General features: G+C 46.6%; 2 protein-coding genes and 1 long non-coding RNA gene across 6 annotated transcripts in view; 2 read left to right on the top strand and 1 right to left on the bottom strand.

The window, feature by feature from the left end:
- Positions 1 to 1,873: 1,873 nt before the first annotated feature.
- On the top strand, positions 1,874 to 12,040 carry ATP5MC2 (ATP synthase membrane subunit c locus 2). 2 transcript variants are annotated; one of them, XM_028721574.2, is made up of 5 exons: positions 1,874 to 1,966; positions 4,082 to 4,154; positions 8,004 to 8,081; positions 9,834 to 10,021; positions 11,758 to 12,040. In XM_028721574.2, exons 2-5 carry the CDS (start codon positions 4,116 to 4,118, stop codon positions 11,870 to 11,872), a joined length of 420 nt encoding a protein of 139 aa, XP_028577407.2. In that variant the 5' UTR covers positions 1,874 to 1,966; positions 4,082 to 4,115; the 3' UTR covers positions 11,873 to 12,040. The 2 variants fall into 2 exon arrangements, with proteins under 2 accessions (XP_028577407.2, XP_077779978.1); XM_077923852.1 differs by lacking the exon at positions 1,874 to 1,966 and adding an exon at positions 2,354 to 2,377.
- LOC114593057 (uncharacterized) lies at positions 10,018 to 21,441 on the bottom strand. Its single transcript, XR_013391747.1, has 3 exons — positions 20,800 to 21,441; positions 18,596 to 18,731; positions 10,018 to 10,392 (listed from the first exon to the last, which is right to left on the bottom strand). It is a non-coding gene; the product is annotated as an uncharacterized LOC114593057 (long non-coding RNA).
- A 104-nt stretch (positions 21,442 to 21,545) lies between these two features.
- Positions 21,546 to 27,396, top strand: part of ATF7 (activating transcription factor 7) — a 102,108-nt gene continuing 96,257 nt past the window's right edge. For 2 of the 3 annotated variants that reach the window (XM_028721572.2, XM_028721571.2), the window contains exon 1: positions 21,546 to 21,716. The gene's annotated coding sequence lies outside the window, so the exon portion shown is untranslated. Of the gene's footprint in view, positions 21,717 to 22,592; positions 22,614 to 27,396 lie in introns of those variants that run through there. The other variant, XM_077923851.1, reaches the window with a different exon arrangement.

Raw genomic sequence — 27,396 nt, 5'->3', positions numbered from 1 at the left:
TTGAAATTCCGCTGCAGTGATAATTAAAGCGTGCAGGTCCAGGCGCTGAATTATGGCCTTGCAGGGGCTTGCGGGTGCGGCGGATGGTGCACCTCGGCTCGGGGCCCAGCAAATTGCTCCCCGGGCCGACCGCGCCGTTTTATCGCCCACCTGGGCCTGCCTGCCTTGCGGAGGAGTTGGCTCCTTCCAGAGAGACACTAAAGCTGCCTGCTTGATTTACAAGCGCCCCTTCTTCCCCAAGCCGATTACAGGCAGGGTTTTGTCAGGACTGGCAGCAGGCGGAGGGCAGAGCCCCCCCCCCCCAGGATGGCAGAGGGGTGCAGAAGACAGGCAACCGGAGAGACCCACTGATGCTCCTGATTTGCAAGCAACATCAGGGGACAGGGAGTATTGGCATCACACTTTCACTAGATCAGAAAGCCTTCATTGGGCGTCTTGCTCCCTCTTGGAGGGCATACTCTCCAACATTCCTCCGATGAAAATAGGGGTGTCTAGGGCTCTCCCCCCCCCCCCAGTTCTGGCACCTCTCAGGTGGGCGCCCGTGCCATTATACAGTGGTACCTCAGGTTAAGTACTTAATTCGTTCCGGAGGCCTGTACTTAACCTGACACTGTTCTTAACCTGAAGCACCACTTTAGCTAATGGGGCCTCCTGCTGCGGCCGCACCGCCGGAGCACGATTTCTGTTCTCATCCTGAAGCAAAGTTCTTAACCCGAAGCACTATTTCTGGGTTAGTGGAGTCTGTAACCTGAAGCGTATGTAACCTGAAGCGTATGTAACCCGAGGTACCACTGTAATTGAAGAAGGGAGGCGTTCATGGCGAGCTCCGGCATCACTAGAAGCTGTCGGGCTGGGACTGGGGAGACCCCTGTTCAAATCTCCGGTCGGCTACGAGGTTCGTGGGGTGGCTGGCACTGGGCTGGTCTCGCTCAGTCTGGCCTCCCTTGCAAGGCTGTTGGGAGGATAAAGGGGGTGAGGTGGAGAACCGTGCGTGGTGCCTTAAAGGAAACGCAGAATAGAAATACAGTGGTACCTCGGGTTGCGAACGGGATCCGTTCCGGAGCCATTCGCATCCTGAATGGAACATAAGACACGATGGTGCGTCTGCGCATGCGCGGGTCGCGTTTTGCTACTTCCGCGCATGCACGTGGCGTCATTTTGAGCGTCTGCGCATGCGCGAGCGGTGAAACCCGCAACGCGAAAGTGCTCAACCTGAAGCACCATTCAACCCGAGGTGTGACTGTAAAGGTAGATGTCTCAGGTACGAATTCTGACGCACAAAACAGGATTTAACTCTTGAGCCACGTCTCAAATTAAAGCACGACTGGGGGACGTCCGCGATGATGCCACCGCGCCTGTATTAAAAGCATAGCTGACAACTTTTCCCTTTTCTTGCGAGGAATCCTATTCGGAATAAGGGAATTTCCCTTAAAAGGGGGGAAACGTTGACAGCTATGATTAAAAGCCGCCCAAGTTTGCAGGTAGTATTGCACCGCAGTAACAAATAGGGTACATCTGTCCCATAGCTGTCAACTTTCCCCTTTTCTTGCGAGGAATCCTATGAATTTCCCTTAAAAGGGGGGAAACGTTGACAGCTACGATCTGTCCCCCAGTCTCTCCATGCAAGCACCGCCCAAGGTGGCCGTCGGTCGGGCTTAAGTAACCGTGCTTAAAATCAAGCAGCGTCCGGAACTCCGGCCAAGAGCGCCATATACACACAAACCCACTCCCGACAGCATCGCCCCCGAGTAAAGGGAGAAAGCAGCGAGGAAGCGAATGCAGTACCACCCCGGACCAGCAGATGGCGCGAGGGGAGGAAAAAAAACCGTTATTGGGCGCTCTAGCCGCCACGCTCGTTCAACTACAACTCTTTTCCGGGCGCCGGGCGGATGTGGCGTCATTCCGCCTTCCGCTGGCGCATGCGCGACTGGGGGCCCTTCTCTCGCGGTCTTCCCCTGAGCAGCAGGTAGGGTCGCGGAGTCCCGGCCGGGGCGGCCTAGGAAGGTTCTCCCTTCGCCGGGTTCGCCCGGCCTCGGCCTCCCCCTTCCCGGGCCTTTCCCTTTCCCTCCCCCCCTCATGCTCCGAGGCCTTCGGAGGAGTTATAAGGGGGTTTGACCGGGACGTGCGCCCTATTGGCGGGGTTCGAGGGGGAGGAGCCTGCGGTGGGCGGAGCCACCCTTGGGAACGTTCTTGGGCGGGGCGTGGAGTTCAAGGAGCTTCCTTCCCACGGCAGCCTGGGGAGGGTCCGGAGCTGGGGTCGCCTATGGCCTGAGCGGATCTGCCCTAGCCGTGGAGGCACTGCAAATGTCGTGCATCCGAGGAAGCAGGCCATCGGCCGCCTAAAAGCTTAGCTCCAGGAAAGGTGCTAGTCCTCAAGGTGCTGGTTCTAAGGCTGCCGCCCCTATTGAGAGAATGGAAATAAATCTGATGCGCTGTACAGTGGTACCTCGGGTTACAGACGCTTCAGGTTACAGACTCCACTAACCCAGATATAGTGCTTCAGGATAAGAACTTTGCTTCAGGATGAGAACAGAAATTGTGCTCCTGCGGCAGCAGGAGGCCCCATTAGCTAAAGTGGTGCTTCAGGTTAAGAACAGTTTCAGGTTAAGTACGGACCTCCAGAACGAATTAAGTACTTAACCCGAGGTACCACTGTACAGACAGGAGGGTCGAAATTGTTGGCTAGCCAAAGTGGTGGTCGCTGATCCAAGTGTTGTGGGGCGGGCATTTAATGTAAATATACCATTTCCTGTGTCCATGGAGTTTTCTTGGCAGGGACACTGGAGTGGCTTGCCGGTTCCCCCTCCAGGTGGATCTCGTTTGGTCTAAAATCTCCACTATGACCTGTCCATCTTGGGTGGCCCTGCACGGCATAGCTCATAGCTTCTCTGAGTTATTCAAGCCCCTTCGCCACGGCAAGGCAGTGATCCATGAAGGGGACACAGGAAATGACCCTGATGTTGGGAAAGAGAGAAGGGGACGACAGAGGGCAAGATAGTTGGACAGTGTTCTCGAAGCTACCAGCATGAGTTTGACCAAACTGCAGGAGGCAGTGGATGACAGGAGTGCCTGGCGTGCTCTGGTCCATGGGGTCACAAAGAGTCGGACACGACTAAACAACAACAACATACCATTTCCTCCCTCCCCCCTGATAATCATGCCAGGATAGTCATCTGCAAGGCAAATTGCATGGATCAGTTGCTTACATGCAGCTGATTTGATAGATGCAGCCCAGGTTTATCAGAGAACACCTCAACTATACTATTTGTGTGCAACTTTGATTAACAGGAACACAGAGAGCCTTTTATGGCAATTCTTTTGTAGTTCTCTCTTCAAGGGCCTCTAAATATTTTGCCATCTTCCAGAGGTGATATACAGCACACCTTGCTTAAGCAAATGATATTTATGCAAAGTTTATTCTAGTAGTATATTTTATTTCTTTTTTTAAGAATTGCACTTGTCCTATCTTATAAATATCACAGTACTGTCTATTCTGAGCTGTTTCGGGACAGGGTATGATATAAATGCAAAATAAAACATAGGCCTCTTAAGTGTGTTATGTGGGGAGTTTAGGGCACCAGGATCAAATCTAGAAGAGGCAGCACCAAACCTTTAGCATCTCCTTCCTTCCGAATTGGGGTGCCCAGTGGCGTAGCGTGGGGGGTGCAGGGGGGGCTGGTCGCACCGGGCGCAACATCTGGGGTTAGGGCAAATCCACAGGTTAGGGGGCGCAAATCCATGGGTTAGGGGGCACAAATTACTTGCCTTGCCCCGGGTGCTGACAACCCACGCTACGCCACTGGGGGTGCCCCAAATGTTTGGTCAGCCAAACACAAGCCATGCTTGTGCTGAAGAACTAAATTATTGTGCTGTGCAGGGGCCATATTACTCATATGTTTTTGCATGGTTGCCTGAATTAATGGACTCTCTTCCACTTAATATGGCTGTGCATCGGTTTTTGTAGTCTTCCACTAATTAACTGCCACACATCTTAAAAGCCTTGTGGGCTTCTATTGGTAGCAAGTAATAGAAGTTGTAGGCACACTTTCTCCTAATGCCATGTTGTTTGGTTCTTTTCCAGCTGTTGAGTGTGGCCACCCCCAACGTCCCTGAATATGTATACCTGTGCAAAGTTCGTCTCTGCTCCCGCCCTTGTGAGTAACTTCAGATGTGTCTTGTATTTTTCAGTAATGCATTGTTTCAAATCACAAGTCAAGTATTTGCCTATGTTGGCAAGTAGGTTAAAAAGGATTAATAACCTGCATAACTGTAACTTTGCCATCGTGTATGGAAAATAGACGAATCTGTAATGCAAAAGCTTCCACAGGTTCTTTTAGTTTCTGTTGCCATTTTATCTTTCATTTGAAAAAGGAGGCGCATGTTGCTAGTTCTCATGATTGCAAAGAAAAACATCTGAAAACATGATGGCAGCTTTTTCCGTAGAACTATAAATCAAAGTGTGTTGGAGAGGCATTTAATGATGGATGGAGCTTGGCAGAGCTCTTAGTTCCTGTCCCTCTGTTCTTAAGACAGCTGGTTTTCCCTCCTTCCTTGTTCTTTTGTGAATTGAAAGCAAAACAAGGCATGAAGACACATTAGCACTCATTTTTTAAGTTGCATGCTGGACCATGCAATTCTAAAATGAAACACGCCACTCCTTTCTGTTCTGCTCTGCCCCTGTCTCTCTCTCCCCCCGCTGCCCCCCAGCAGCCCAGGTCAGAATATGGCTTTCACTGCCATTGTCATGTCATATTCCCAGCACCACTGTAAGGGACAGAATGCAGTAGAACTAGGGGGTCCTTTTCCCCCCTCCCTCCCTAGCAGACCACTGGAAGTTGCTACACATAACGAGAGGTGGGCAAAACTGAAAATAGCAATACCGTGCAAACATCATTTTAGTTGTATGCCGCCTTTCCACAGTTAAAACCATTCTCAGGGTGGCTTACCACATGAAAAGACACATGATTCAAGCACAACAAATGTCAAACAATAAATAAAACATCCAAAAAGTACATAACCAAATTGAACAGCTTACACATGAATCCTAATAAAGATACAAAAAAGTAATATCAATAACAGCAATAACTCCCCCCCCCCCAAAACAGAATCCCTTAAGCAATCCTTTTATTTGGGGCTTGACCCAGTAAGTAATTGGTGGCTGGAGGTCATGCTGCCTGAAAGGCCTTAATCTGCTCCCTTGGTTGGTGTCTGAATCATGGGGGCTGTTCCCTCATCGCTTTACTGAAGATCATACTTTGAGTCCCACACATTTGGCAAATACAGAATGACCAGGTAGCATCACATCCCAGGTGTGAAATGGGTGGAGAAAGGGCAAGGTGCCTTCCTCTCTGCAGCATTGGCAGGAAGAGGACAAAGTGCAAGCTATTGGGCCACACAACATAGTTTATTGTTCTATTTCATAAGATTTATATAATGCTTGATTGTAGAAAAAACCTCAGTGCTTTATAATTATATATCACTTCCCATTACAAAAACTCCCAAAGCAATTTTCAAGCAGAGTAAAAATACAAACATGTTAAAAATATAGTTGGAGTACAAACATCCTGTCACTGGTGCTGTCCAAATGCCTGTCAGCACAAGGCAAAGTGTCCTGTAGAAGCCTCCCTTGAATCTGAGGTGTTTGCTGAAGAATACAACTTTCTGAGAATCTTACTTCAGGCAAACGTCGAGTGGTTTTCATGAAATCATTCAAGATGATGGCATTTCCTTCTCCGCACTGAAACCTCCTTCAAAAATGGGTGCCCAGGCAGGGAAATCTGGTGTCTATTCCACTCCATTGGCTTCCTCCAAATGACCACCAGGAAATTCCACCTGGTTAACATTTAGTAGGGACGTGGGTGGCACTGTGGGTTAAACCAGAGCCTAGGACTTGCCGATCAGAAGGTTGGGGGTTCGAATCCCCATGATGGGGTGAGCTCCCGTTGCTCGGTCCCTGCTCCTGCCAACCTAGCAGTTCGAAAGCATGTCAAAGTGCAAGTAGATAAATAGGTACCACTCCGGCGGGAAGGTAAATGGCGTTTCTGTGCACTGCTCTGGTTTGCCAGAAGCGGCTTAGTCATGCTGGCCACATGACCCGGAAGCTGTACACCGGCTCCCTCGGCCAATAAAGCAAGATGAGCACCGCAACCCCAGAGTCAGCCACGACTGGACCTAATGGTCAGGGGTCCCCTTTACCTTTACCTTAACACTTGGTAGTGGGGGGGCAAATATGTCCCATCCCCAGGTGCTGTCTCTTCCACTCTACAGTGGCTCCCAAGTAGTTGAAAGGGCTGAGTTTCAGCCCAGCCTCTGCGTTCTGCTGGTTCCTGAAGCTGTAAAAGGCTTGATGTACAGCCATTTATAGAGGGACGCGGGTGGCGCTGTGGGTAAAACCTCAGTGCCTAGGACTTGCCGATAGGCGGTTCGAATCCCCGCGGCGGGGTGAGCTCCCGTCATTCAGTCCCGGCTCCTGCCAACCTAGCAGTTCGAAAGCACCCCTAAGTGCAAGTAGATAAATAGGTACCGCTTTATAGCGAGCAGGTAACGGCGTTTCCGTGCGCTGCGCCGGTGCTGGCTCGCCAGAGCAGCTTCGTCACGCTGGCCACGTGACCCAGAAGTGTCTCCGGACAGCGCTTGCTCCCGGCCTCTTAAGCGAGATGAGCACGCAACCCCAGAGTCGGTCACGCCTGGCCTTCGGGCAGGGGTACCTTTACCTTTACCTTACAGCCATTTATAGAAATGGCTGCCAGGAGCTTGGCTTTCATTTACAAATAGAACAGAATTCCAGCATTAATTGCTGGTGTGCATTTTAGCAAAGTGTTCAGTGCCGGGGAATGTTTGCCAAAACCCTTAGGGGCTCAGAAGGATTTCTGGTGGCCAAGCTTTTAGTGCAGGGATAAGGAACGCTTTTCAGCCTAAGGGCCACTGGGCAACCTTTTGAGGGCCGCATGCTCATGGTGGGCATGGTCAGAGGTAAAAGGGAGCAGGGGAACAATTTGTACAGTAGGCTAGTTTCTACACACACACTCACACACCCCCCTCTGTTCTCCACCTGTGCAAGGATGATCAGTGGTCAAGGAACACATTTCAACCAGGCAAAAACACTCAAGGATGTGAAGCAGGGCTGGTAAAGGGGAGTGGCCTAGGGGAGGGGTGTGGCCTTAGGGAGAGTCCCAAGGGCCAGACAGAGAGGCTTGGTGGGCCACATTTGGATCTTGGGCCTGATGCTCCCCATTGTCTTGCATATGTTGCTGCCCCTTTTCATGTCTAGCCAAAGCAGAACAAATTAAGGCAATCTGAGAAAACTTAGTATATGTAAAAGTTATCCAGCTTGCCAGGCTCAGGACTTTTAACTTTTTTAAAGCATGCAGAATATGCACTGCATGGATGATGCATGGGAACGGAACAGGGTACCTGCCATGTGGAAAGCAACAACATGCTTTACATGGTGGAGGGCAAGGTAGAACTGGGGTGGGAGTCGCATGTGGCTAATAGACCACCAGTTGACTACGGTTTAGACTAGTGCCTTTTCTGCAGTGGCTGTCCCCTCCTTCATTATACTCCTTTAGGCTGATTAACATCTGATAACCTTTTAAATGTGTGAGGGTGGAGAGTGTTTTAGTTCTTATTTTTATTACGGATTTTGTGTTTTTTATCTTGTATTTTTATGTTATGAACCGCCCTGACATCTATGGGTGAAGGACGGTATACAAAATAAATAATCAGTCAGTCACACGATCAATTCTCTGCTGCCACTGGCCACCTGATTTTGTTCTGAAATTTAAATCCATGAGATACAAGCCCCATTTCAGAATATGTTCTTTACCAGGGAGAATTGTTGCTGTGCTGACCAAGGAAGGCGTGCTCAAGTCATAGTTTCACTATCACTTCTTTAAGTTACAGACTGTCTCAGACTAGAATGCGTTTGCAAGAAAGTCCTTGTTGTCAGTGGGCATTTTTCTTCGTTGCATGTATTCACAGCTTGTATATTTCCCCTCTTGCAGATAAAGAACAGTTCCCGGCTGCTCTGTAGGCCCATCTCTGCCTCTGTGCTGAACAGGCCTGAGGTCAGGACGAAGGAGGTAAATTTGGTGTGGTACAGCTTCCAGCTACATCCAATGGGAAAGAGACCCTTGGATCTCAAAAACATAATGCTGATGTAACCAGCAAAGGTTGTCTAGGGCAATACTCAGTGGCTGAGTAGAAAAAGGAAATAAGAGGGAGATCCTTTCTAGAACTGCTGGCTCTGCTGGGCCTTTTGGATTATGGGTGCAGCAGCAGTGCTCAACTGTATATCTGACCTACAATTTATTATTTTAGATCTCAGTCACTAGGAGGCATGATACTACAGGCCTGGTGTTTTTTTCTTGGATAATTTTATTGTTTATTTAACATAATTGTTACAAAATATAAGCAAAATGTTACAAATACAGACATATATATATATATATATTTATTTCAAATAAGCACATACAGTGGTACCTTGGGTTACGTACTTAATTCGTTTCGGAGGTGCGTTCTTAACCTGAAACTGTTCTTAACCTGAAGCACCACTTTAGCTAATGGGGCCTCCTGCTGTCGCCGCGCCGCCGGAGCACGATTTTTGTTCTCATCCTGAAGCAAAGTTCTTAACCTGAAGCACTATTTCTGGGTTAGCAGAGTCTGTAACCTGAAGCGTATGTAACCCGAGGTACCACTGTGTGTCTGTGTGTATGAAAAAAAGAACAAAAGAGAGAAAAGGCTGTTTTTTTCTTAAGCTGTACAATTAAGGTGTCTGCCTGGTAACTAAGGAACCCTTTTTGATACTCTAGTATTTATCATTCTTCTAGACCACCTTTCCTCTGGGGAGTGCAGGGTGGCTTGTGTTGGACTATCCCATTGTATCCTCACAACCCTAATTCAAGCTCTTGGGGCTGTAGTGAGAAAGTAAACAGTTGACCAGTTTACAAAATTTCTAAGTTGGTGGGGATCTGCCTCACCTCTTTGTAGCTTCAAGGAACACTTTCCAGATCAACTCCTCATTTATTTATTCCATTTTTATCCTGCTGTGTCCGCTCTCACCCATTACTCCTCCTAAGGTAGATTCGGCTAAGAGATGATGGCTGGCCCAAGCTCACCCGCTAAGCTTCATAGCTGAGCAGGGATTTAAACCCACGTCTCTCTGATCCTAGTCTGACAAGCTAACCACTACATGACATTGGCTTTTTATTTACTTACTTTATTATTATTTAACAGAATTTGTATACCACTAAATTGCAAATTTATAAAGACTATAAAATATATATTAAAACTGTCAGTAAAAGTTAAAAACATTTAAAGCACGCGCACCCACACCCACACACCAAAGAATAGATAAACCCAACATTATAAACTAAAATTGCAGACTTGAGGAGCCTCTTATGCCGGGTGCTGAACTTCAGTATTTCTCTGCATGAACTGTGGGGACTCCATAGCACACACAAATCCCCTGTAGCTGTAGAAAAGATTGATTGACAACAATGAGGCACCACTTTCCTAGAAGCAGCAGTGCAGATGTGGCTGCATTGCTGACCTAGATTCCCAAAACTATAGGCTGCTCCTGCCCTGGAGTAAGCTACTTTTAACTCAGTAGGACTTGTGTCTACCGAGACAAGTATTGCACCATAAGCAGTCCTCAACTTGTTGGCCATTATCCAATTCAGAATTTCCACTCCCAGTTTTTTGGGGCAGTGTTTGAAAAAATCAGGGTTAAAATTGAAGTTTGATTTACTTGGAAGTAGAATGCTGCCATTTAGGTTACAAGCAGCTTCGAAACAAGTATCTTATTCTCCATTTCTTCTTTTTGCTCCTCGCAGCCTTGTCTCTCAGGTGCTCACAATGAGCTCTTGCCAGTGTTGCGCCGGGAGTTCCAAACCAGCACTGTTTCCAGGGACATTGATACTGCCGCCAAGTTTATTGGTGCTGGCGCTGCCACCGTAGGTGTAGCTGGCTCTGGTGCTGGCATCGGGACCGTATTTGGCAGTCTTATCATTGGCTATGCCAGGTATGTTTGGATTTTTGAGCACCACGCTTTTAAGTCTGGAGTTACAGTCTTCGTTCACTCGCTGCTTACAGAGAAGCCAGGCAGTGCTGCTGCCAACGGCTTGCACTCAGTATTGTTGTCTTCCTGTTTCTTCAGACCTGATTTGGGCCTCTTATGTAAAACATGTTTGCAGTGCAAACTGGCATAGTTCTGTTGAGATTTTTCAGGGTTGCTGTGCCTTTAGTTAGAAGCTTCCTCCTTGTAGGTTCTGCTTCTGATTGCTTTCCTGTTGCTGTGGCATTATTGATAAATTGGCTTGTGATTATTCAGATCCTTTTGTAGGGACTAGTAATAGGGGGAGTAGTACTTCCTCTTCATTGCTTTCGTTTTCCCTAAAAATGCAAAACAATAGTGCTGTTTCACAAAGAAAAAAGAGAGGAATCCAGTAATTAAGCCCACTGCAGGGAATTGATTTATAAGACTATTTATCAGTAATGCCATGTATGTTTTGAAAAGGAAACACTAATATGCAAAAGCCACAAGGGGAAGCTATGAATTGAGAATGGCGGGGCCCTGTGCTGAATGGAAATTTAATTCATTTGTGTTAAGTAAATACAATTGAAGGATTTTGGCCTTTGGGGTGGGTATTGCCAGATTAATACAGCACTATATTACATGCTGTACTGAATCACTGTTAATTCCATTTCCAGCTGAATCCAGAAGAACAATGGCTTCACAGTGCTAAAGGGCACTAGTGTGGCAGCAACCCTAGTAAACATTTTGTGGGGTAGTAAATTTTGTAGACTTAATCAGTGCTTTTTTCCTAGAAAAATAGGTGTCAGTACTCACCATGAAGTTGTAATAGTAAATGCCACACTTTTAAATAATACTGAAAGAAGTGTCGGTACCGTGTACCCTTGAATACCCCCTGGAAAAAAGCACCAGACTTAAAATTATAAAGCTGGCTGGGCTGATACTATACTGCAGGCATAGGCAAACTTGGCCCTCCAGACATTTTGGGACTACAACTCCCATCATCCCTGACCAGTGGTCCTGTTAGCTAGGGATGATAGGAGTTGTAGTCCCAAAATCTGGAGGGCCGAGTTTGCCTATGCCTGCTATACTGCTAGACCTTTCAACAACCACACACCTGAACAGTACTTGGCTGGAAGGGATGGCTACTCCCTTGACATCCTGTATCTGGGGAGATGGTAGGACTACAGGAGAACCTTAAATTGTAGCATTGGAAGGGATCCTTAAGGGTCATCTAGTCCAACCCCTGCAATGCAGGAATCACAACTAGATTATATAAGAATCCATTGGTTCAGGTCCTAGCCTCTGGAATAGGAGAAAACAAGCTTGTTCCATCCTCCATGTGACAGCCCTTTAGATATTTGAGGATGGCTATCATATCTCCTCTCAGTCTCCTCTTTACCAGGCTAAATTTACCCAACTCCCTCAACTGTTCCTCACAAGGCTTGGTTTCCAGACCCTTGATCATCTTGGTCTCCCTCCTCTGCACACATTCCAGCTTGTCAATATCCTTCTTAAAACTGCAGTGCCCAGAAATGGACACGGTACTCTAGGTGTGTCCTGTCCAAGACAGAATAGAGCAGACCTGCTACTTCCCTTGATCAGGACACTATACTTTTGTTGATGCAAGCTAGAATGACATTAGCTTTTTTTTTGTGGCTTCATCACACTTTTCCATTGATGGTTATCCTGTCTGTCTGTCTGTCTGTCTCCTTCCCTTGCAGAAACCCTTCCCTGAAGCAGCAGCTCTTCTCCTATGCCATCCTGGGTTTTGCACTCTCTGAGGCCATGGGGCTGTTCTGCTTGATGGTGGCATTCCTCATTCTCTTTGCAATGTGAAGGAGCCGGATGTGCTGCCTGTCATGTGCTCTCCTCTCTTTCCCCCCTGTGTTTAGTCCAGTGTGTACGACAACCTGATTGTTCTGTGGCAGATAGGGGAAGCCCGTCTGTTAACCAAATCTGTCCAGCTCAGAGGGGGCAAGTCAATAAATACTGTATTGGTATACATTTTCTTGATTTTGTTTTTGTTTTATGGGTAACTGGCCCCCAATCCTTTCTGCATCATTAGTCAGTGAACCGCACAGTATCATGGAATGCATTTAACTTGTATTCAGCACATCCAATTGATTCCTGAAAAACCCAAGTCCTACCAATAAATCTGGCATTGGTGAGGTTTTCTTTTTGCTATTTTCTAATTAGAATGGTTTACCTAACAGTATCTCCGTGAATTTAATCAGGCTTCCTCTTGGTAAGTGTGGATAGAAATGCAGCCCTGGAATACCTATTACTGCTTCTGATGATGCTGAATGGAGGTGGTCATTATCTCAGCAAATTACAGAGAGTTTTGCATAAATACAGCTTATGTTGTTCAGCTTTTGGTGAGCTTTTTGGCTCCTTGTGTTTTAGTAAATTAAAACATGACCTAGAATCAGCCTTTGAATCTTCTCTCTCCCTTTTAAAAGCACTGTTCTGCTAAGGTCATGGAGCACATCCTTTATATTGATTTGCTCCCTAGTAATTTAAGGCAACACTGTGCTTATGTTGCTTCTGTGCTTGTAACTTATCCTAGCCAATGCTGTTTTTAAAATACAAGGAAACTGAAGCCCAGAAAGGCAAAAGCAGGGATGGGGACCTCTGGCCCTCTAGATGTTGTTGGACTCAAACGCCTTTCAGATCCAGCCAGCATGGCCTGGAAGCAAGTATGGTGGGGCCTGCAATCCAGCAACAATGGGAGGGCACAGGTTTCCCATTTACTAAAGAATAATAAGAATAATTTAATATTTATATGCCACCCATCTGACTGAGTTGCCCCAGGCACTCTCGGCAGCTCCCAACAAAATGTTAAACATCAACCATTAAAAGGGCTGCCTTCAGATGTCTTCTAAAAGTCATATCGTTGTTTATCTCTTTGCCATCTGATGGGAGGGCATTCCACAGGGCAGGCGCCACTTCTGAGAAGGCCCTCTGCCTGGTTCCCTGTAACTTCACTTCTCATAGTGGGGGAACTGCCAGAAGGAGCTGGGCCTCAGTGTCTGGGCTGGATGATGGGGGTGGAGATGCTCCTTCAGGTATACAGGGCCAAGGCAGTTTAGGGCTTTAAAGGTCAACACCAACATTTGAATTGTGCTTGGAAACATACTGGGAGCCAATGTAGATCCTAAGGAAGGCACAGACAGGCTTCCACTCCACAGTATTACAATGTGTTGAACCTTTGTGCATTCTCATCTTCATAAATGGTGCTTATCTCCCATTGTGTCTCTGGGAGTCTGCAGTGTGGCCCTTCTATACAGTATCAGCTCAGTAGAACTGTTTTCAAGAAAGTGAAAATTTAATTGTGTTGGTGGCTCAGGCCAAGGTTCAGCGGCTCCTACAGAGGCCAGCCCAGATGCTTCTTGGAAGCTCACAGGCAGTTTCTTTTTCAACATGAAGTTTCTATTCAGCTCTCAATCTGTTGGTCACTCCTCCTAAAACAAGTTGAATAACATCTGCAACCTCAAAATAAATAAAAAAAACAACAACAGCATAAAACCCTACATAAAACCAACACAATGTTCTATTTTACAAATTCAGATCTAACACAATTACAGAGCTAATTCCTTTTTTAAAGGCCATATAAGCTGGTGTCCACCGCCACCTTTTCAGTAGCGAGTTTCTTAATACACATTATGTAAAAAGTGCTTCCAGTGGCTGTGAATCTGCTGCCAATCGACTTTCATATGCCCAAGTTTTAAAGATTTATAAGAAAGCAAGAACTTCCCCTGTTCAAACCGTTCATAATATAGAAAACTCCTCTCTTCCTCCCTCCCTGCAAAAAGCTTCTCTTTCCTGTACTAAAAAGCCCTAAATGCCTTCTTTCCCCAACCCATTGATCATTTTTAGTTGCCCTTTTCTGCACATTTTCCAGTTCTATGATTAGCAAGGGCTGCATTCTAAAATCATCCATCTGACACGCATGACCCAAGTATGCCTGCGCTGGGTGAGCAAATGGCTGGAAACTATTTTGGAAGTTCTAAGGAGCCTGACCTGTGTCAGTCAGAGCTGCTGCTTGTTGAAAGACCCACAGCTGGTCCTGGCAATCTGCTGTTGGGGTTGCTAGGCAACCAGCTGAGCTTGGGTGTTCATTACAGTTGTGCCTGTGTTTTGGAAACCTGCTGATGATGCCAGGCTAGCTAGCCCAGTGATAAAAAGTAGCTAAGTGAGCGGTGTTAAATGATCAAGGGAATGCTAACAAGTCTGTATATTTGAATCATGCAAACATCACGTCTAAGAGAGACTGTCTTGGGCTGCAGAGGAGGCATAGTTCATGCCAACAAATCACTTAAAGGGTAATACTTCTACCATAAATCAATATCCTGAATTCAAAGGAGGAGAAACAGAACGGGAGGCTGTTGTGGATGCTAAAAAATTCATTCCAGCAGTTTGCCAGATGAAACAATCCCCACCCCCCACCCCATTCTGGCAATTTTCCTGACAGACACACTTGGGCCAATTTTGGGGGGCACGAGGAAGGGGGTGGAAGCCCCGTTACAGTAGCAGGAGCCAGTAGCAGGACTCTCGAGTTGATTTCTGCCCCCTGCTCCTAACCTATCATTGCAAAGCAATTACTTCTGAGACGTAGCACAGCGGTGGGGAATCTGTGGCCCTCCAGATGTTGGACACCCCGCTTCTGCCACCCCTGACCATCGGCCAGGCTGGCTACAGCTGATGGGAGGTGGGTTCTAACAACATCTGGGAGGCCACAGGTCCCCAGCACTGCTAGACGTTGTAAACAATAGTCATGGGTGTGCCATAACTCCGTTTCATAAGCCCGGCATTGAAGTAGCTATGTTATGTTTGACTCACTTGGATTCCCCCGCCCACTTCAGTAAAGAAAGTGCCGTGGTGTTGAAGGCTGTGTAAATAAACTGAGAGTAATGTAAGCAGTTCTGCTGCCCAGACTCGTGGAGCTGTGCTAAAGCTCTAGAGAAAAGTTTTGGTGGTGGGAGGGTATGTTTGCGATGCAGTCTCCCTAGATCTTTGTTTTCAGGGCCAGTACAAGTAAGGAGGTAGCCAATAATTTTGAAGACAGGAATGCACCTTACAAGCTCCTAGAACTGAGTTTTCCATAGACTTGTGTCTTTTTTAGGAGGGAGAGCTGGGAACAAAGAAATGTTCCCTCTTTGCTTGGCCAAAGCTGCAAGCTGGCCCACTTTCAAGCACAAGCCAGTAAAGAGAATTTGGGCACAGATCCATGGTGGTCTCTCTCCAACCAGCACAGAAAAAGCAAATGCCTCAAGTTAAGCCCTTGCTTAGATCTTCAGCTAGATCATAATATTCCTGCTCTGCCAGATTAAGAACTTCATAAGGGGTGGCACTGAAGACTGGAATAGGTTTCTGCTATGAGATTTCTTGTTCTGATGCCATGGTATATATCTAAATGTTGCCATCAGCACTATACAGTTTAAAGGGAGTTTAAAGAAGTTACTGCCTACAACATGGGTTGCCAATTTTAAAGTTGCTTTTAGTTAAGAACTGGAGGTGGGACTTGTCACTCACTTTTAACACCTTTTTGGGTTAGGCCCTGCCCACTTTTGGCACGTGTCCCAAGGGCAGACAGGTGTTCCTCACCTCTGTCTTAAAATAGCTTTTCAAAAGGAATATGGACATTCTGCCCTGATTCAGATATACTGAATGTATATGTAAAGTTGGCTTCTTTAAACAAACCATAGATTATATAAGAATCACAGTTTGCTGTTGGGATGGCACACTAAACCATAGCTAATCAAAATCAGAAGTGAAAGCTTCTGAACAGCTTTAAGGCAGATACCACAATAGATAGATAACTATGCAGTCTCCTTTGCCTTTAACAGCAGCCTATCACACAAAAACAAAATTCCATGCTGCATTGTTCAGCCATGTCCTATTAGCCCTATGATCTGCCTCCACTGATGACAAACTATAGTTCTTGCCTGTGTGTTTTTTCCCTGGCAGAGCTCCTGTGCCATTAATAGCTGTGTGACGGGCAATTTCAACAGGTGCATCTCTGACCTGCAAAAAGTTGCCGCACAGCCAGTTAAAGGAACAAGCATTTCCAGAAAAGAGGGATTTACTCTAATGAAAACAGTACTTTAGTTCCTGCTGGGGGTTTTTCAATCAATGCCCTTCTTCCCTTGCATCAGTGGCTATTGCAGCTGTAGAATGCAGTGTGTAGTACTGCGAAATGGGTACACATGACAAGACTCATTTTTGGATTCTGAGCCAGGTTGGGGAAGCTGTGACCCTCCACATGTTGTTAGACTCCAGTTCCCATCAGCCCTAGCCAGTATGACCAATGGCCAGGGATGATGGGAGCTACAGTCCACCAATATTTGGAGGTGCTGTTGCAAGAGATAGTTAGAGGTTGGAGATGTGAAAGGAAGTAGCTTTTGCCACCTCTACCTGCCATCTGTGCTTTTGCGGGAAATTGTATTTTGTTCTTTGAGGACACTTGTTCTACAAAGATGACATCTAATCCTGGCAAGCAAAAGTGGATCTGTTCCATTTTTAAGCAAGAGGACCAGGCCCATTTTCAGGTCCATTGTGCCCCCCCCATCATTTTTTAATCAATTTCTCTCAAGCTGGCTAGACTCAGAGGTATTTGACAGCTCATTCGCCAGCATGCAGGGAGCATTACCATGGTTTAAATTGCAGTAAGGGTCATAAATTTAATTAATGGAAATTGCATCAAATAGTATCTTGCTCACTTACATATCATTTGCTTAATCTCAAGTATATTACTTCCAATGACACATTATTGTTAACAAGGCTGTTAATGTGCTCTCTTGTAGATCGAGTGCCTGGTTAACTGGAACCTCTCATGCCTTTCTCCCTTTGTTGCCACTAAGTCTTTTCAGCACTTGAAGAGAGAGCTTTAGGCTCATAAGGTTTGAGGGTGGCAGTATCTGGCAAGGACAGAGATATGGATGCTAATTTGAGTAGGAAAGTTTCTTGCCAGCCTCTTGAGATGAGCCATAGCTTGGTTGGAGAAAAGCGAATAGAGAGCTTGGATGACTAAGGTGACAGTTACAACATGAGTGAAACAGAATTAATAAATCGGCTACAATCACAATGATTTCAACTTGTATTTTCATTTTCCCCTCTTAACACCCACAACTCCCTGACCAAGTGTGCCTCTGCTTGTCAACTATCTACAGCACCCACCCACTCCTGCCCTGCGTGAAAATTTCCCCCATGCCCTCCCTTCTCAGTGTTCCATCGTTTCCTGGACATCTCTACCATACTTTCCCTTTAATCTCTCATTTTTGGAAAGTTCATTTTACTGAATTTCAGTATGAATTTAACAGAAGAGTAAGAATAGCACCCCCTTCCCCGAAGAGGGCAAGTGAACATCATCAGTTACATACATTACGCCATAACTGAGCCCTTCTCTCTTGACCATCTATAGTTCTAGTCCATGCCATTTTTTCTCTGGCCTCCCTTTCAACTTCCCTAACATCCATGTATCCAGCGACATGCCTTCCTGTGTCTTTTACACCCAGCTACTACTCTCTCCAAGCTCAGTAATAGCTGCTTTCTATCAAAACTAACCTTTCCTCAGAGAAGCTGCACTGCCCATCAGCTTGGCTAGTTTGCGGGGTACATTATTTGAATCCTTTTTGTCATATATTTGCTGTATTTAAATCCCACCTTTTAAAGGTAAAAGTCATCAGTGGGCTGGGACAGACACAAGGTTCTCTAATCCCAGCGACATTACAATCTTGAGGTTTCTCCAAGATTAAAGGATTTCTGCCTAAATCTTTTTTGTACTTCTGCAAACTTCAAAGTTACCCCGAGTCTGCTGATACTTTCTTCCTGTATGCAGTTGTTTGCCATCAAAGTGTTTAATTGGAATCAGAATATAGAATGTGTTACTCTGAAGACTGTGATCCTAAGCGCTCTTATTAGAAACTAACCTCAACTGAAATGGATGAGAATTACTAGGAAGGTTTTTGGTGAGCAAACAGTAAGAAGAGACTTACATTTCTACTTTTTATAGAAATTCTTGTCTTGCCAAGATCCCCTTTTTTCTGCATTCTTATCTCTTTACCCCAGTTAACTCTTCCTTTGCCACTTCTCCATTCTGAAGTTCCTCTTCCTTGGCTCACATTTTAGAGATTTCCATCTCCTCTATCACAACCACCAGGAGAAATCGTTTGGTTGAGCAAGAATTTTGAATATGGTAGAGTGAAAGTCAGCAGTGATGCAGGCAGGCTGAATTGCACTAGCAGCCAGCCACAGCAGCACTGACAGTTCCTAGCCCCCCCCCCCCACGCCCAAACTTATTCCACTGTTGAGCATTCTAGAACAAATCATTGGCCACAAGTTGGATCTTAAAATTGGAGAAGCATCAACTCAGTTGGAAGCTGCGGCAGAAGGGGTAACAGAGTAGAAGAGAGAAAGCACTAAATTTTATTTTTCACCTCCCATTTTTATTATATTACTTGCATTTATTAAGTCCCAGTGATTATCTGTGCTATGTACAAACCTCAAAAGAAAGTGTGTCCCAAAGGGGTTGAAAATTTTCTGTTTCATACATGCACATACCTCCTTTTACTTCTCTATACTGGATGACAGGTACTTGAAAGCATACACTGAAACGGTGGAGAAGCTTTTTGTTTGGACCATCCAATAATTGCTTCAACTTGCAATCATCGAGTGAGACATTCATGGGTAAACCAGTCTAGCTTAAACAAAGGGGTGACAGAGGAAACTGGATAGTAAAATAATACAAAAAATGTAGATGCTTGAGAAAATAACACTCTTATTGTGTTATTTCTCTTTCACCCCAAACAGTGAATCTGTTAGGAGGTGTAACAATAAATTTATATCACCATTACTCTGAGTAGGTACTTGGGTTCTGTATCCCCATGACCAATGAAGCAGTAGCAGGACAAGTTTATTGCTGAAGCCAGAGGGCATAGCAAATTGCACAATAATTAACAAGAAGTAAGCCAGTATGAATCATGCCAGTCATTTCAATCTAGCACAAAACAAGCCATGACTCTCCAATAACTCACTTAACATGAAAAATTAAACATCAGTACAAAGCATTTAAAGCACTGCCAGCCAGCCAATCTCACAAATAAGAGCCCACTTCCTACTATGTAAACGTTAAGCAAAATTCCACCTGACTGTTAAAACGAATAAGGCATTGTTTTGGTAATCTATGGTTAAATTACCATTACTTGTCATTTAAGCCAATCTTCTAATATCTCATGTATCTGAAATAAGGCACAATCTACCTGTCTGTACCTTCTCTTCCTGAACTACTTTGCTCTGTTGATTTAAAGGCTCACTCTTAGCCTGGTTCATATGTGGGAGAGGGACAATGTCTGCAAACTGGCATGAAAAAATGTGCAAAACAGTGAAAAGCAGGCATTCTTTTGTGCCTCTAAATGGCAACTCTCCCAATGAAAATCAAATCTCATTTAAGCTTGGTGCAGTGCTATAATACACTGAGGAATCTGGAACCTTTTACTTATTGTAAATTTTGATGTACAGGCACTTTTCAAGACAACCCCTTTGGTCATTATTCTCTGAAAACTAAAGAACAAAAATGAATTTTTGAACAATGCAGGCATTATGTCTTAAAAACCACCCCCCCACCTCCTTTGCTTAACATCCAGCTTAAGAGTTCTGGTGAACTCCTAGGGGGAGCAGGATAATATTCTCAGAGGTTTGGGACAAATGAAAACACTGTGCTTGTTGTGGAAGAATCCACACAGGTTAGGCCATGGGTCCATGCTTGCCTCTATCAGCCGGCTGGCATCTTGCTAATATGGGTTACAGTGAGCTGGGTGGGGACTGAGGTTAGGGCACAGATGAGGCAGCAGAAACGTCTCCAAACTACTGGGATGGGAAGGAAGTTGGAGCTGACGCAGAGTCTTCTAGAATATTGCTGCCAAACAGGCAGAGGCAGATGGCAAATGCTACACTAATTTGGCTATGTCAGGAGTCGAGGAGAGCCCTGCTTGACCCCTGATGGAAATAAACAAAGGTCCGGCTATGATAGACAGAGACTTCACCTTTATGAGAGATTTCTACCCCATCTAGCTTTCTCCCTCTGTTGAATCAGCACCGTCAAAACCCCAAAGGGTTCTCAAGACAGCGGTACAATTTGGCTCATTCCAACCTCTGGAAGCAAGTGTTATCAGGTATCCCCTCATCCACTCCTTTAGATGGCAGTAAGTGCCAACCTACCAGTTCGAAAGCATGTCAAAGTGCAAGTAGATAAATAGGTACCACGCTGGCGGGAAGGTAAACGGCGTTTCCGTGCACTGCTCTGGTTCGCCAGAAGCGGCTTAGTCATGCTGGCCACATGATTTGGAAGCTGTACGCCGGCTCCCTCGGCCAATAAAGCGAGACGAGCGCCGCAACCCCAGAGTCGGCCACGACTGGACCTAATGGTCAGGGGTCCCTTTACTTTACGTAAGTGCCTTCCCACTTCCTTCAATATGTGGTAGGCCAGAAGCCCTACTGCATCTGTTTGGGTGCCCTTCCACTCATGATTCTGCTGGGTGGGGACCCTGGACTTCTGCGTCAAAGCAATTTCCCTGAGGGCACCAAAGTGAGGTTTCCGGGGTGTGACCCACACAGTGGAGCAGCACAAGGCTCTTTTGAGCTGTGCTGTGTCGAAGACTCCAGATGCACATGGGTTGAGTGGGGGGGGGGGGAGCACATTTGTATAGAGTGGTACCTCGGGTTACATACACTTCAGGTTACAGACTCCGCCAACCCAGAAATAGTACCTCGAGTTAAGAACTTTGCTTCAGGATGAGAACAGAAATTGTGCTCCGGCGGCACGGCAGCAGCGGGAGGCCCCATTAGTTAAAGTGGTGCTTCAGGTTAAGAACAGTTTCAGGTTAAGAACGGACCTCCGGAACGAATTAAGTACTTAACCCGAGGTACCACTGTACTGGAAACCCAGGACCGGCCCACCCATGAGGTAAGGGGAGGTGACAGCCTGAGGCGGCAGGATCCACAGGGGCAGCAGAAGATCCTGAGGCAGATCTTGATCTTCTCCCTGCCCTTGTTCCTGATGTAGACCTTCACACAGCCCTTCTTCCCCGGTGGGGAGGAAGGGGGCGCCATTTTGCGGTTCGCCTCAGGTGCCAAAATGTCATGGGTCGGCCCTGTGGAAACCTGCCCGAATCACACCAAGACCTAACTCGGCTATACACGACGTCAACGACGTACTACTGGGCAAGGAGGTCGCCCACTGCCTGCTACCCGTGGGGGTCTGTGCCGCTTCTTCCCGCCCCTCTCCGTCGGGAACCCGTCGCCCTCGGGCGGCGGCTCCTCGCCCTTCTCCCCCCTCAGGACACCCGGACACCGTCCGCTCCGTCGTCTCTTCGAAGTCTCGGCCCCGCCCCGCTCCTTGCACTAACCCCGCCCCTCCCTCCCCCATTGGCTCCCCGGCTCCTCGCCCCCGCCTCTCCGCCAAGTCTCGCGAGGATCTCGAGCGCGCAGAAAACGAGGAGGCGGGGGGGCCCCGCACTTCACCACAGCAAGACTTGGGGGCCGCAGCTCGGGGCTGTGTGGGGAAGAGCCCCGTTAGTGGCGGCGCCAGGCGGAGGGACACGGGACCATAAAGCGGAGGGAGGGGACAAAAACGCCCGGTCCTCTCAATTCCACCCCCTCCCTCCCTTCCTTCTCCGGTCCCGAGGTGAGTTTGGCCGTTGCCTCCGCTCCTCTCACCCCGCACCTCCCCCTTCTCCTCCCCTCAAGAAAAACCCAACTCTTTCCAAGGCTTGAGAGAGGGTGGGTTCCGCCTTGTCGTGATTGGCAGTTCGGCCGCGCCAATCGGCGCCGCTCTCGGAGGCGAGTGGCGGGCGGCGCGGCCAGTGCGGGCGCGGGGTTGGACCGAGACCCCTCCCCGCCTCCCGGGGGTGGGAGGGACTTAAGGGGCTGCGAGGAAGCTCTAAGAAGGGGGCCCGGGCGGTGGCCGAGAGGGGGAGGGGGCGCCCCGAAGCCCCGGTGACGGGCGGGCTGGGGCGCGTGTGGAGAACCTGGGCCGAGGGTCCTGAGTAGAGTTTTTGGTGCCTGCACGAGAGGAGTGAGGTTTTTTTTAAAAAATGCCAAGGGAGGAGGAGGAGGCTGCTGGGTGGGGAATTCCAGGGGATAAGGGCAATAGGAAGGGAGAACTAGGCGGTTGTGGCCTTTGCAGAAGTGGGTGAGAACACATAAGCGAAGCGATGCCCCAGCAAGGAAAAAATCTGAGTAACTCGTGGAAGCTGTTACATAAGTACTATATGCTCCCAGCCACTTGGTAAAGGTGGTGTGGCTTCCTCAAGATTGCTTTCCTATTTGGCAAGCTGTCCCGTGTTGATGAGCTCTGCTGCTCATCCTTGCACCCTCTTTTCTGCTCCTCACCACTGCAGTGGCAAGCCTCCCATTTGTACTGCCCAGGGGTACAAGGGTGAGCAAGCAGGGGCTACTTTTGCAGTTGCCTACCAGGACCACCTCTTGTCAGCCAAAAGCAGTCATTGCCCCGCTCTGCTCTTTCTTTCTGGGTGGTGTGGTAGGTAGGATGCAGCCCGTTGCACCACCCAAGAGTGAGCAGGTGAGTGACTAGCAACAACAGCTCCTTGCCACTCTCAGTCACGCCTCCGATGAAGCAGCTGCGTCCACTGGCTTGTCCACTCCCTCCGGTGGGTGGTGATTGATCCAATTCTCAGTGCCGCCCAGAGTTAGAGGGCAGGCGAGTGAGTACACGGATAAGGGGAATGCCATGTGCTTACCTGCTTTGCATAGCACAGAAGAAGGTGCCCTCCAAGCAGCAGTGCTGGCTACTGAGATGGTAACAAGTTGGGGTCTTTGTTAGTTGGTTCTCCAAGCTACCCCCCTTGAGAGAGAGAAAGGGGGTGGGTCTGCTGCTCTTCTTGGGCTCTACCTCTGCTGCTCCTCAAGTGGATGGCAGAGCAGTTAAAAGTGGCTGCAGGGAGGCTGTCTCTGAGCAGTATGGTTGTTGCACCCACCACATCAAACAGTTGGGGATGGTGTATGTGTGCAGAGACATTATGCTTGCTTGCTTCAGTTAGCAGTCAGATATTAAAGGTGCGCCTTGCTGCCATCTCTGTCTCTGGACAGCATGGAAGTTGGGTGCCCAGTCCTCCAGGCCGTACACCCAAAGGATAATAGTGAATGGAGATAAAAAAATTGTCCAGTAGCACCTTAGAGACCAACTAAGTTTTTTCTTGGTATAAGCTTTCGTGTGCATGCACACTTCTTCAGATACACTGAAATGGAGATGACATTTGTTCCTTGCCACCATGGTTTGCACACACATGGAACAGCTGCCTCCAGTTGCTTGCCTCCTATAGCTGTGAGGTGGTGCTAGCTTCAGTTTCTGCTGTTGCTCACAGAGAGGGTTCAGCTGAGTGAGTGGAGGGTGACTGCTCATTTAAAATGCCACAACCATGCCTACTTGGAGCACAGATAATAAAGGTAAAGGTACCCCTGCCCATACGGGCCAGTCTTGACAGACTCTAGGGTTGTGCGCCCATCTCACTCAAGAGGCCGGGGGCCAGCGCTGTCCGGAGACACTTCTGGATCACGTGGCCAGTGTGACATCGCTGCTCTGGCGAGCCAGAGCCGCACACGGAAACACCGTTTACCTTCCCGCTAGTAAGCGGTCCCTATTTATCTACTTGCACCCAGGGGTGCTTTCGAACTGCTAGGTTGGCAGGCGCTGGGACCGAACAACAGGAGCGCACCCTGCCGCGGGGATTCGAACCGCCGACCTTTTGATCGGCAAGCCCTAGGCGCTGAGGCTTTTACCCACAGCGCCACCCGCGTCCCACCACAGATAATGGTGTGGTGTTAATACCCACAGTGGCAGCTAGTTAAGCTTGGGAGGTCTCTCAAGTTGCTGTGGACTCAGCACTGCCCAATGGTACTGGTCTCTGATGTCAGGCAGTTGATTTCTGAATATAGTGAGGGGTGATTTGAGGAATTTCATGTAGAGGCTAGTGGGTTTATCAGAATGACTTTGATATAGAATCTCTCAGAACAGGAATATAGTGTATTCCTGTACTGGAAAAAGAATGAATTGCCCCACTTTCAAATTGAGTGAACAACATGGTGTCAATGGAAGGAACATGAATACAGTCCCTGTGTGTTGGATGTAAATGTTAATGCAGCAGTCTTCAACTACATTTAATGAGTGGAGGGAATAGATTATTTTGCCTGGCTGGTTTTGCTGATAACTGTTCACAGCTAACATTTTATTTGCTTGGTTTCTTTCATATTCACAGTGCTTTGAAATGGGATCTTGATTGGCTTGTTTATCTCAATATTTTGAGGGTCAGGCAGCACTTAATTGCCAACTTAAGACAGCCTATCTGTTCTCCCTATTTTCTCTCAAATAAATAAAATAAAATAAAGTTTCAATATTGAGTGGAAAAAGTTCTCTTCTGTTTTACTGATAAACTGTTTAATGTGCATAATTGACTAGGCAACATTTTGTGATTCCTCTAATGTTATGAGAGTTATTCATATAAAAATGATATGGGCTCTTGCAGTACACACACTGGCTCAACCAACTTGATTGGAAGTGCTCTAATTTTAGTGACAGTACTGGTAGTTGCATAGTTACACTCTGTGTTCTAATAACTTAGCATTTATACAGTTCATTTTGATTATTCCAAACACTTCATGCATGATCTCTTGTAATAATGGCTCTGTAATGTCTTAACTATCCCAAGTAGCAGATGGGGATGATGAACAGTGGCTCAGGACTGAGATGAGCTTTAAGCTATGGACTTGCAGGTTCCCTCTTAGTCATTGACCTCATTCACATGTAGAGTTAAGCCAAGCCATGATTTACTGGTAGTTTGCATGAGAAGACATGTGGCACCTGGAGAGGAGATTGTCACCACTTTGCTTCTCCTCTGTTGCATTGCTTCTTTGCCAAACTTAGAATTGTGTGCAAACAAGTGCTACATCACCTTCAAGAGTTAAAGTCAAAATATTTCCTCTATGCTATTGGTTATGTTACACTCTGCATTTACTAATTACTTATCCATATGGAAAAGTAAGTTGATAACCAGTGAAGGATATGAGCTATGAAATTGTGTGCACTGCTAAATAAGAGTAGAGTTCTGAAACCTATTTCTCCCCCCACCCTCTTTAAAACAAAGTAGTGAAGCTATTTCATGCATGTTCAGTTAGCAAAAAAAACCTAGACTAGCCCTTACCAAGTAGCTATATTTTGGGGTACCCAACTGCTACTGCCTGCATTTTGAGCTTCATGTCCATATATAATATAAACCAGAAGTGCCCTTCAGATAATGTTGGACTATAGTTCCCATCATTATCAGCCAACACGGACAGTGGTCTGGAGTGATGGGAGCTGTAGTCCATTATCAACAACATCTAGGGGGCACCATGTTGGCCACCAGTGTTATAAATGGATCTACTGCCCAGGTTCTTAGACTTTGCCAAATCAAAAAGACATTGCCTCTGGGGTTCAAAGAAAGTGGTTCTGTCAGATCTAGGGCAGATCCATGAAAAATGGAGCAGTGCCATCCACGCTAAAGCAACAAGCCAGCTTTTAGAAATATTGTTTCCCACCCCTCTGGCTAATATTTTCATGGTTTCTCTGATCTACTCAAAATAAGAGGTTCAGTGGTGACTAAATTATCTGTCCCTTTGTCCCTATCCAAACTGAGCAGTCATGGGGCAGCAAAGAGCATATCTGTTTCCCAGGAATTGCTTGTTCAGTTTTACTTGTGATTTGAAAATTGTGATTTGTGGGGGACTGAAAGGACTTGTCTCTACAGTTGTTGCTTATTACATTTTATTGGAGTTAGAAAAATCCCAGCTGCTTTGTCGGTTATGTGCCTAAGTGTTTGAAGAAATTTTGATTCCTTGATTCTGTCAATCTACTCAGGATTGGTAAAATGTTCTTAATTCCTGTTGCTTAGTCTGTGGTTCTACTACTCAGATGTTCTGAGGCATTCTAGCAACTGGTGGGGGTCTTTATGTTGCTGTGGTCCCCAAGTGGTTGATTTAGAGGGCATGAACAAAGTGTAATTGGCTGCTTATACTCAGAATGGTGAATTCTACAGACAGATGCTGAACCTGTTTGGTTGTCCAACAGGTGGTATAACTTCACTAGGCAAAAGAAAGGAAAGAGGGAAATGTTGCATGCACATTAAAACCAGATTTAAGGCTTTGGATCCAGCACTTTTGGCGGCATTGATGTTGATGGAACAATGTCAGCTGATTTTTCCACAGCAACCAGGAAGAGGCTTCCTGTGGCCCCCAGCATGCAAAATGTCAATTTACATGCCTTATGAACATACTCTCTCAACCCACATGCACAAACTGTGTGTACCATGAAGAACCTGAAATACACACAATGGAGAAATATATACACATGCTGCTGTCAAATCTTTCCTCTACTACAGGGTTTCCTGGCTTGTGGTCTGGGGACAACAAGTGAGCCATGAGCTTCATTTGGGTGGTCTGTGGTGTGTCTGTAAAAATGCAATTAAAAAGCTGGGTGCCAAAAAGACTGAACTTAAGAGTTCAGAGCTACTCAAGAATAGTGGCCAAAAGTGTGAGCTATGAACCAGGAAGTCCCCAGTTCTCCTTACTCATGGATTTCGGCAGGCAGCTATTCTCTTGCCTTCTGTTCCCCATTTGTAATATGAGAATAGTAATGCTAGTTTATCTTACATAATTACTATAGGAATTACTAAGGAAAGTGTACATAAAGTACTCTGCAATGATGTATGTAAATGCGAAGGGTGATATTCAACTGAATTTGGCTTGGAGTAGACCCACTGAAATGAATAACTATTATTATGTTAGTGTCAATTAATTTTGGTGGGTCTACTGTAAGCCAAACTTAATTGAATACCACCCTAAATATTACTATTGGTCCATCTTCTTTATTTAAAATGCCTTTTTGACTCTGCAGGTTTTCCATCTCTACGTTATGTTCCCATTCATATTTGCACACAAACCGCAAGATGCTATTGGACTGCTTATTATAGAGTAAGTTCCATGGAATGCAGTGGGATCTCAGGGGACCATATTTAGGATTGGGCTATGGGTTTTCCAGCTTACTGGACAAAGGTGAGCTTTTTGTAGCAATGGACTGCTGAATTGGGCACCTGAACATGGTTGTTCACCTACTAGAATGATGTCTCCCTTTTGTAGCCTTATTTGAACTTCTGTTATTTAGTCATATGAACACCATAATCGTAGGTATGGATATAGCAGGAAAAAATGGGTTGCACTGACTGACAAGTTGCTTGATCATTGTTGTTATGGGCTAGCCGCTAGGCTGAAAAAAACGGCATTTTCTCAGATGCACTTTTACTGATTGTACATTT

This window comes from Podarcis muralis, chromosome 2 (assembly GCF_964188315.1).
Source record: "Podarcis muralis chromosome 2, rPodMur119.hap1.1, whole genome shotgun sequence".
NCBI lineage: Eukaryota > Metazoa > Chordata > Lepidosauria > Squamata > Lacertidae > Podarcis > Podarcis muralis.
Note: the sequence above shows the minus strand (reverse complement) of the source record. Positions and strands in the feature narration are given on the sequence as shown.